This window comes from Idiotropiscis lumnitzeri, chromosome 14 (assembly GCF_059441095.1).
Source record: "Idiotropiscis lumnitzeri isolate Australia: NSW breed Sydney's pygmy pipehorse chromosome 14, RoL_Ilum_1.0, whole genome shotgun sequence".
NCBI lineage: Eukaryota > Metazoa > Chordata > Actinopteri > Syngnathiformes > Syngnathidae > Idiotropiscis > Idiotropiscis lumnitzeri.
The window spans coordinates 5,848,646-5,859,370 of record NC_142404.1 but is presented as its reverse complement, the minus strand read 5'-3'; the positions used below and the strand labels follow the sequence as shown (position 1 = coordinate 5,859,370).

The 10,725-nt window shown below is 39.7% G+C and overlaps 1 protein-coding gene across 1 annotated transcript; it reads right to left on the bottom strand.

Annotated features, from left to right (window-relative positions):
* Nucleotides 1–956: 956 nt before the first annotated feature.
* Nucleotides 957–10,500, bottom strand: epsti1 (epithelial stromal interaction 1). The gene is made up of 8 exons (XM_088315461.1): nucleotides 10,335–10,500; nucleotides 9,247–9,305; nucleotides 9,091–9,174; nucleotides 8,945–9,018; nucleotides 8,493–8,576; nucleotides 5,304–5,377; nucleotides 2,683–2,846; nucleotides 957–1,917 (listed from the first exon to the last, which is right to left on the bottom strand). Exons 1-8 carry the CDS (start codon nucleotides 10,430–10,432, stop codon nucleotides 1,748–1,750), a joined length of 807 nt encoding a protein of 268 aa, XP_088171587.1. The 5' UTR covers nucleotides 10,433–10,500; the 3' UTR covers nucleotides 957–1,747.
* Nucleotides 10,501–10,725: the final 225 nt, after the last annotated feature.

Genomic DNA, 10,725 nt, shown 5'->3' with positions numbered 1-10,725 from the left:
TGATACACAGCGTTTCCCCAAACAGCACAGTGCCGACTGACTGCTTACAAGTTTGAAGACACCTGGGATGCTAATTTGAGGACACACATTGGTTGTCCCTTTTCTAAGAGCCCCATCATTTTGTTTGTTTCATGAGTACTTTTTTTTTTAATAATTCATTTGAACCACAATTCAAAATGTCTTATTTCTATTGGTTAAGTTAAATAAAAAAAATATTCAAAATACTATTATATTTTTTCTTTTATTATTAATGTGCTTTCATTAACAGAGGAGTACTAACAATGTTATGCATGTACCTATAAGATTAGTAATTAGAGCATAGTGGCCACCGGCTTCATGCCTCTTGCAACCCTAATGAGGACAAGCGCGATAGAAAAACCGTCTTATGAAAGTGAGCTATCCTTCATATACAGCTGCTCCAATGGTGAGTCAGACTTGTGTTTCCACGCCTACCAGAGGCCCGAGTCTCAGCTCCACACAAGAAAGGAGGAAGCCTGTTATCTCACTGGCAAGTTTATCCGTAACAGTGGGCTGGCTGCTTGCTTCTACATTTTCATGATTGTGGAAAAACAAAGAGGGAGCATTGACAATAAAAGCAGTCCATACACTACACGCGTATATGTCTGATCTCTTCAAAGTGGCTCTGGATTTTTGGCCTGCCAAGCTGGTCACGTCAAGGATGGAGAAACTCAATGTGGGACCTTCATGATGTAAATCAATGTTACATAATAATCATCAAGGTAGTGCAGAACTTCCTGCTCAATGATACATTTTCAAAAATGGGCAATTTCAAACTTTATCAGAGGTCAGGGAGTCCACACAACCAACTTCTTCTCAATTTTCCATAACAGTCGCCTTAAATTTCCATTATAGTGATTTGAAATGTAATTGCGCCACAATATATGTTTTCACATAACCAGAGGTCTTTTAATTTCTTGTTCTTATTTTGCAGGAGATTGACACAAAGCCAGACATTTAATTTAAAGCATGTTCCCAACTGATTGAAAAAAAAAAAGACCAGTAATAAAATACAAAACAATGACATGCAGTTTCCATCAAAAAGCAGCCATTGGCCCAACATGAGGAAGTTGTCAACATCTAGTAAATATTTTGTTTGTGCACTAAATGTGATATTTGGATGAAGTAGTAGAGACCTCATAAACGTGTGATCTAACGTCCAAACCCCAGTGGTTTCTTTATAATATTACTAACATAAAAACAACAAAAGGGGGGCATCCGCTATGTATTTGGGTGGAACTGTCCTACTTCCAGCTGCACACGTTGATTCAATTAAGGGCCACAAATATGAGACGAAGATGTTGAATCATCCCGCTGACCCTGTGCGAAAATTCAAATCAGTGTTAAAAATCGTGACTCATTCATGCTTGCAGACAAACCACCAAATAAACAAAGATCATAGATAGCCAGCAAACAGCAAATGGATATTCCCTATTAAATGACTTAATTGAAATCTCATCAATTTATTCCAGCCACAATTGTTTTTTTTAACAAAGCAAAGATAAACAACACAAAAAATCTGGCTTTCAAAACAACACAAAAAAATAACCAGGTGATGGCTCGTAAGGAAATAATCAAACAAGTCAATAACCTCAAAATCACAAAATCTCATCAGCTAGAAAGCACCAGCGCTGCATTAGAGTAGTTCCCCTTCAAGGCAAGGCAAAGCTGCTTTATTTATTTAGCACAAGGCAACTAAATGTGCCTTTGACAACAAAGTATTTCAGCTTCAAGTCATTGTCTGCTTGAGTAAATTGTGAGCCTGCTGGTAGTCACCAGCACACTGGTCAAGAATGTCCTCCAGGAAGACTCTGCTGAAGTCCGGAAAGTTTACCATCAGTTTCATCAAAGCCCATTCCAGGTTCTGGTACTGGTACCGCTCGAGGTAATCGTCCTGCTCTGAAAACAATCCATTTTTTGTATTATGTTGTTTATACATAATAGTGATACGGAAAAAGAGAAAAATCCCAGTTTGAGCAGTGAGTTGAACTTTCTGTTCTATTATCGCATTTTTGGTCAAATTGTGACTGGCTTGAAGTTTAATGAAATTTGCTGATGTCTGATATGATGATGAAAGCAACGTTTTTCTTGATTTTGCGTACACCATTAACATCGTCCTGACTGTTATAACTCTTCCGAAGGAAGCTTGCTGACAGTTTTAACCCATCCCCAACCCATTCTGTCGCTGTCATGTACTAAAAGTGACAATGACAAATTCTGGCTCTGCAAAATTCAGGCTGTTTAGCACAGCGACAGGACAGCAAGACAGATGTATTTCTTGTTCTAAACCAGGTGTGGGCAAACTACGGCCCGGGGGCCACACGCGGGCCGTTAAACGTTTTAATCCGGCCGCCAAACCTTGTTAATATATTTTCAAATTTTCTAAATACTGTGGTTTTTCAAAGAGATATATATTGTAACTTTCATTCAGAATTAAATGTATTTTTTGTTACCAAAACACATCCATCTGCTGTTGGTCCGACCCCCTTTGTAATTTTTTTTTTTAATGGACAAGTGTGTCATCTGCTTTTATATGTGAATATATAGCTAGATATCAGTCAAAACCTTTACCTAAAACATTTAGTATCACTTGGGTACTGTGTTGTGACACACAATAGGCAGATCATAATAAGCCATGTTTGGTTAAGGTTATGTTTAGCTCACCAGTCTCCTCTGCCCGGGCAGAGCAGCTCTCCTTTGGATGGGGTCCAGGTGTTTCTTGTCCACATTTGTTAAATGGCGAATGGCTGGCAGCAGCCTCTGTCATTGATTTTTCCTCACTTCCTTTCCTGTGACGGTCAAGCTTGTCCAGGAAGGCTGAGTTGACTCTGCCAAGAAATTGTAAACGGATTAAAAAAATAAATAAAACATTTTTGGACTGTGCAAATTTTATGAAATTGTTAGCAAATTAGATTAAAGCAAAGCTGCTAAATTCGCTTTAACATGGATGTCATAAGATGATGCCAAAGAGATCATTTGTATTTGACATGTTTTTGCGCCTGAGCACAAAACAGCAAATAGGTGAGTTCTTCAACAAATAACAGAGGATAAGATTAAAAAAATACGACAGTGAATCAGGGAATTTCTGGGGAAGGCTGTATTTATACTGACTTTCTAAACTGCTGACCTGTCAAGTCAAAAATGTAGTCTAAACACAGAATTCTGATTAATATTGCATTTGTGTAATATTGATTATCCCCCCTCCCCCCAAAAAAAATAATAAAAAAAATAGCTGTCTCTGTGGGAGGCCATTTTGCCTTTTGCTGCCACTTACTGTTGACCGAAAATGACATTGCAGTGCCTAAAGGCTTAGCAAACAAGCGTCACAGCTCACACGTTTTCTGGATTTGGTCATGTGACATTTGCAAAACACTTTTGTGAGGTTTCTCACTGAAGTGGAGTCTTGCAAAACATCATTAGTGAGTTTTTACAAGGTCATTATCAAGTTGTAAGTCTTCAGCTGTCAAAACAACATCCTTATGTGAGCTACGCAAACACACATACAAATACGCGCTTGTGCACCCACACACTCACTCAAACACACAGTCATTTCAGAAAGAACAGATTCAAGGGTCCAAGTCATAACCACATTAAGAAGGCCGAATGTAATGTGTGTGCGTGTGTCAGGACAAGGTGGCGGACAAAGCCAAATGGCTCACACGAGCAGGAAGTGAGATGGCTGTCTTCCTGTAGCCGCCACAAACCATTAACTTCCTCAGTTCTGCAGCCATCTAATTCCTCCTGTGTCATGTGACCTTCTCTCAGTCAAAGAAAGATTTACAAGGTGCATGGTTGAGTTTGCAACTTTTGGCACGCCATCAATCGCCGCGTTTATGCGGCAGTCACATGTGTTTCCTGCTCGTGGGGTCCCACCAACTACAGCAGCCTTCAACACACTCAAATAAATGGGCTTCAAAAATCAAGTCTGTGCAGGGTATGTGATGTATTGTACTATTTTCTTGTGATTCATACGGCGGCTTCATGCATTATCATAAAAAAATGCTTATTCTGTAGTCGTATGGTGTATTAAGCGTAACATTTTAAAGCCTCCCCAAATATATGTTTCTCTTTTGTTTGCTTGTGTCTGTATTGGGACATGCGAAACACTGGTGTCAAATTCATTTTCATTGTGGGCCACATCACTGTGGCCCGACTGGTTAGCACGATGGCCTCGCAGTGAAAGACATCAGCGGTCGTGGGTTCGATCCCGGCTCCCTCCTTCCTGTGTGGTGTTTGCATGTTTTCCCCCGTGCCTGCGTGGGTTTCCTCCGGGTACTCCGGTTTCCTCCCACATTCCAAAAAACATGCATGGCAGGTTGATTGAACACTCTAAATTGCCCCTAGGTATGAGTGTGAGTGCGGATGGTTGTTCGTCTCTGTGTGCCCTGCAATTGGCTGGCAACCAGTTCAGGGTGTCCCCCGCCTACTGCCCAAAGACAGCTGGGATAGGCTCCAGCACCCTAGTGAGGAGAAGCGGTACAGAAAATGGATGGATGGATGTGGGCCACATCATTTTTATGGTTTTCCTCGGAGGATTGTTATCACTATGAAAAGCACATGAAGTATATTTATCTTATTGTATTACTGTACAACTAATACAGTGAACGTTGCATATCCGTGAGTCAGCATTTTCAATTCATTATTTGCGGGTTTTTTGGGGGGGAACCTATCCTCCGTTATTTGGTGAATTTGCTGTTTTAGTGCTCAGGCCAAAGCAATAAAATAAATACTTTGAATTTCATTAAGTCAAAAGTACTGCTTTGCATCCCTTTGGAATTATAAACCTTCTCAAGAGGCGGCTCATTTACTTGCGGATTTCACAATTTGTGGCAGGGCATGTGGTGTTTGTTGGGCGGAGTGCTTTTCATATGGAAAGATGGCATCACGTCTTCACGCTATGCTGCGTGAAAGGCAAAGGTCATGCCAGGACTTCTGCTAGAGGCTCGGAAGCGACAATTTTGGAGGATCTCTTTGTGGAAGTGGCGAACGGAGGTAAAAAAACTAGTACATGCAAATGCAACTTCTAGCAGCCTTTAAACAGCCTCACCCTGGCTCTTTAGGTGGAGAAAAAAGCAAGAACAAATGCCATTGGTCTTTTTATAGCATAATTCACACCGTTCAAAAAGCTACTGTTTGTTGCACTTGTGCATATTGTTGCAACTACCAAGTTGAAGTTGTCTAAAAAAGCTGTTGTACACAATACTATTTCAAATTTTGTTTTGGTGGATAGATTGATTGATCAATCGATAGATAGATAGATAGACGTGATAGACAGACAGACTCACTGGGCGTTATCTTGCCGGAGTTGTTCTTGCCTTTTCTTCTCCTTCGCCTGCTTGTCTTCCTCCAGGCACTCGGCCTGCAAAGCATCACAGAGACACAATAACGACGTTTATATAACCGATATGAGCACAGACCGTACACTGTATAATGCTGTGTGTAGTTAAACCTCTGGATAATTAAGCAAAAATTCCAAAGTCTATCCAAAAGAGTGGATGTGGCTTCACTTACTGTACGACTTTTGTCAGTGTAACGTACTTTGCACCAACATGCACGCCAAGTGGAGTATCAGTAATAGAATTTGGAGTGACGTTCCTCAGGGAAATGCTTTCAGTCCATTCATTTTCAATGATAACCTCAAACCTTACAACAAACCTTTCTCTCTCTCTCTCTCTCTCGCGCTCTCTCTCTAACCTAAGACTCGCTTTCTTCAACCTAAGACTCGCTCTCTTCAACCCAACGCTCTCTTCGCCCTACAACGCTCTGGTCACTCCAACTCTCTCACTCCAACCTTTCAAGATCACCCAGAGAACAAACTCTCGCGAGCGTTCTGGCTCCCAAATGTACTTTTGTGAACTTTTGGTGGTTTGGGATTTTCCCAATACCTCCGACTGCGGAGTGGCAACTATCTTGAGTACTGGTACCTCACCCACCACCACGCACGTGGCAGGTGAAGCCGTGAAAATCCGTCTTTCGTGAGCGCACGTTGAGGCCACGAGCCCGCTCCGCTCCATCCTTGATCGCACAAGGTCACGTGAGACGCCACCAAGCTTTGCCTGCTTCCAACTGCCACGTTTGTTCCTCTTTGGTTGGTACTTTTTATTTTAGTTTCTTCACACCTGCCCAACACGCGAGACCCTGCTGAACAGACGTAAGTGACGACATATGCGACTCCCTTGGTTAGTTGGTGCATACAAATTTGTAAGTGAACGCTTGCAAAATTTGTGCATTCCATACACACACTGTCACTATAGTCATCACTACGCTTTCTTACGCTCGTCTATTAGATGTCTCATTGTCCTTCACTTCTTATTCATTTACGATGTTTGTTTTTGCTTCTTCATTCAGTTGCCGTGGAATAGGATTTTGTTGTGTCTTGTATGTTCAATAGCTGTACTAGTTAATAAACATTGCCCATATACAGACATCAAGTGTGAATTGTATGTGTTTGGAACAAAGTTTAGACCTCTATTTTGGAAAAAGAACTCACCACTTATTCTATTGTAACCCCCTTTAGATTTAAAGACTGATTTAACGAGCTTTTTCGTCAATTATCCTCTAAACCAGGGGTGGGCAAACTTTTTGATTGGCGGGCCACAATGGGTTCTAAAATGTAACAGAAGGGCCAGACCAAGAGCAGATGGATGGAGTGTTTTGGTAACCTCACCTCATTGGAGAAAAGAAATACATTTAATTTCAAATGAAAGTGAACAAAAGCATTACCACAATATATATGTGTTTGAAAAACCACAGTTTTTAGAAAATAAAATATTAACAAGGTTTATTCATTTAATTTTTTTCAAGTTCGGCGGGCCGGATTAAAACGTTTAACGGCCCGCTTGTGGCCCCCGGGCCGTAGTTTGCCCACACCTGCTCGAAACCATATATAATTATTTGAAATGGTGCCCCTAGAGGTGAGCAGGAGTAATGCAGGAATTTGTCTGGCTCACGATCAGATATACACTCTCAAGAGTGACCCAATAGTTGTTACAATATATATTCATCCATCTTCTGTACCGCTTCTCCTCACTAGGGTCGCGGGGGGTGCTGGAGCCTATCCAGCTATCTTCGGGCAGTAGGCGGGGGACACCCTGAACTGGTTGCCAGCCAATTGCAGGGCACACAGAGCCGAACAACTATCCGCACTCACACTCATACCTAGGGACAATTTAGAGTGTCCAATCAACCTGCCATGCATGTTTTTGGAATTTGGGAGGAAACCGGAGTACCCGGAGGAAACCCACGTAGGCATGGGGAGAACATGCAAACTCCACACAGGATGGCCGGATTGAACCCACGGCCGATGCTGTCTCTCACTGTGAGGCCATTGTGCTAACCAGTCGGCCACCGTGCCTCCCTACAATATATATATATATATATATATATATATATATATATATATATATATACACTGCAAGTTCAGATAAATACATTAAAATATCATGAAAAATATTTACTTAAGATAAAAACTGAAACTATATTACAATATATAGATTCATGGGCAAGAAGCTGAGAACACACTGGACAAATCACCAGGCAATTCCAGGACCCAAAATGACAAACAACCATTAATACGCACATTCAAATTTAAGGACAATTTAGAATTTTCAAATAATCTAAAGTACATGTTTTGCTAGTGAGGGAGGAAGCCAAAGTACCCGGGCACAACCCATGTAACGCAGAGAAAATATGCTAACTCGGCACAGAAAGGCCTAAAGCCATTTTATGATTTAAATGTGTGTTGCTGCTAGATTAAAAAAAATCTCAACATTAAAGTTTCACTGTAGGGAATCTTCAGTAGATCGGATGGATGGATCGACGGACGGACGGGCGGGCGGACGGACGGACGGACAGACAGACAGACAGACAGACAGATGGATAGATAGATAGATAGATGAATTGACCAAGTGAAATATTTTTTATTTTTTATGATAATTGAGACGCATATATGCACATGGAATATTTGAGTGACTTACTGGTAATTAATTTTTTTATCCTATTGTGATTGTGTCAAATTTTGTGCTATAAGAACAAATGACTAATACATTTTAGTATAAGGTGAACACAAGAAATTGTTGAATAAAGGAGGAAATGCATACAGACACTGTTACTTAAACGGAGCGTTTTACTCATAGTGTACTCAGTATAGCACTGTCCTGAAACATTTCCTCAGACTTGCCTCTAGTGACATCTAGCGTCTGCAAATGTTACTGCTCCTTCAACTTGAGAGTGTTGAGACGTGATGATTTTTAACTTGTTGCTACAAGTTTACATACTGGGGAAAATGTTGATGTTAACTCTGGAATTTGTCACAAGGTACTGACATGACAGAAATATATACAGAGAAAAGGTAAAAAGAAGGAAAAAAAGATGAATTATCAGCAAGAATTCTTTATACTCACCGGTTTTATACCCGCCCACATACCATCCACCCCCCCAAAAAATAGGCAGACTGTGTATGTTTATTGTTTTACCTTTTTTCTTTGTTCATCTTTCTTCCATTTCAGCTCATCCTCCTCTTCTTGTCTCTTCTTTTGGGTCAAATATTCCTTTTTCAACTAAAGAAACACAAATGTATCATCATCATCATCATCCATTTGTGAGACCGTTTACATTCTTTAGGATCACAAGAAGCTGGAAACTCAGGCTAACGTCAAACTACACACAGGTCAAGTCGCCACCTAATAACAGGGTGGGTATGGAGACATATGGACATAGACAAGTATACAATTAAAATATTTGCACTGGTAATGCTGTTATTCTACATCTATATCTATATTTATATCTATATTTGTATCCATATCAATATGTACAAGTCGTCTTTAAGCAATTAAATTTAGTTTGGGGAGAGGGGATTGGGGAGTGGATCAATTTTTCACTGTTTTAATTATTTACGGCAGTGCTCTATATCTGGCAAAATTTGTACCTTCTTATCCATTTTGGAGCAACGGAAATCCTTGAACTGTCTCTCTCTGACGTCTGCCAAAGTCACATCACCGCCTTCAAAGATTGAAAACATTGTGACGGTCCCAGGAGGTGAGCGTTAAAGGTAGTATGGGTGCTGCTTTTTACCTAGCCTCGACGGAGTGGTGTGCACATGTGTGAGTCTGTGAGCCTCCTTCCATTTCTGACGGCCCTCTTCTTCCTTTTGAGCAACTAAAGCAGTTTTTAATGACACAGTAAGAGAAGTAAACTAATAATAAATGGACATATGGAAAGCAAACTTACTCTTTTGTGTCTCGTTCCGGCGAGACTCTTTCGGAGCAATCATGGTCACTCCCCCTAAACTGAGATGGAACGCTCAGTAAACATGTCAAGAATTAATGAAAAAGTGTGTTTTGTTTGCTTATTCAATTTTCATTTTTTCTTAAAGTGGCAGTATGGTATGCTACTTTCACACGTGGTCTGAAATTGTCAAAAAAAAAAAAAACAACTAAAGTATATCAATACAAGTATGCTGGTGTAAATTAGAGTATAGTGTAATACTTTAGTAAAAGTTTAGTAGTTATATTACAAAAGTGAATCTCGTATGTAGATTCACCACGTAGGTGAAATCGTTAATTAGTTTATTTATATTTGTATATATACACGCACACCCCCCCACACGCACACAACGCACACGCACACGCTGTCATGACCCGTTTCTGTCATGCCATGTTGTGTTTGTTTTCTCAGATGAGTGGGGGCGTTTCCTCCAGCGATCGTCACATATACATATACATATATACATATATATATATATACATATTTATATATATATATATATATATATATATATACATATACATATATATATATATACATATATATACATATACATATATACATATACATTTAACAAATTAGAAATCTAGAGCACTGAAAAATCTATATTTTGAGATGCACCAGTTTATGAAAAAAAAAAAGTGAGAATATTCGTGCTGAATATTTGGATTGGAAACCCATATTTTCACAACCACTCTTCCATATTTTGTTTTTTTAATCTAGGTTTCAATCAAGGTATGCATTTGCATACATAATATATTACATCCCGGATATCAATTACGGGTTTAGTGCTCGCTCAAAGCATGTGCAAATGTAATTAAATGTGTTATTTCCCGGGAACCTGAAGGCATCAAGAAGGTTTTAGTTCTACTAAAACGAAACTGAAACTAAAACAATCAATCACACTAAAAACATCACCAACACTTTTACAAGCCTCAATAAAGTATATTTAACATACAATAATGATTTTTACAAGTGCATTTGGAACACAATTAACCCCACATAATTTGAGAAAAGAGTAGCCAAAAGAAAACAACACAACTGTCCCTTACTAGCTCATCCTTCTGACAATGTCGTCAGACGTGTCCCTCGTGGATTTTTTTGAGTAAGAAGGAACATCTGAAGAATCTTCACGAGGATTCCGATTCATTTCCTTTCAGGGTGTAAGCTAATTGGCGCCACCACTGTAAATAACTGTGCGATAGACTTGGCGTTTGATGTTCAATATTCGCTCTGACCGTCGAGTTAGGGACCATCCACAAATTACGTCTAGGGTGATGTACGCGGGACAAATGAATTCATCATCATCACCACCATATTTATATATATATATATATATATATATATATATATATATATATATATATATATATATATATATATATATATATATACATCGATATATGGGTCGTGAGTCCAATCTCGGCTCCGGCCATCCTGTGT

What these genes read in the sequence shown, in the direction of transcription:
- epsti1 (XM_088315461.1), bottom strand. Translation starts at nt 10,432, where the DNA reads ATGAATCGGAATCCTCGTGAAGATTCTTCAGATGTTCCTTCTTACTCA. An exon ending in CTCCGGCAAGATAACGCCCA is followed by an intron (nt 2,847 to 5,303) that starts GTGAGTCTGTCT and finishes ATTTCTTGGCAG; the next exon opens with AGTCAACTCAGCCTTCCTGG. An exon ending in TGCCCGGGCAGAGGAGACTG is followed by an intron (nt 1,918 to 2,682) that starts GTGAGCTAAACA and finishes GATTGTTTTCAG; the next exon opens with AGCAGGACGATTACCTCGAG.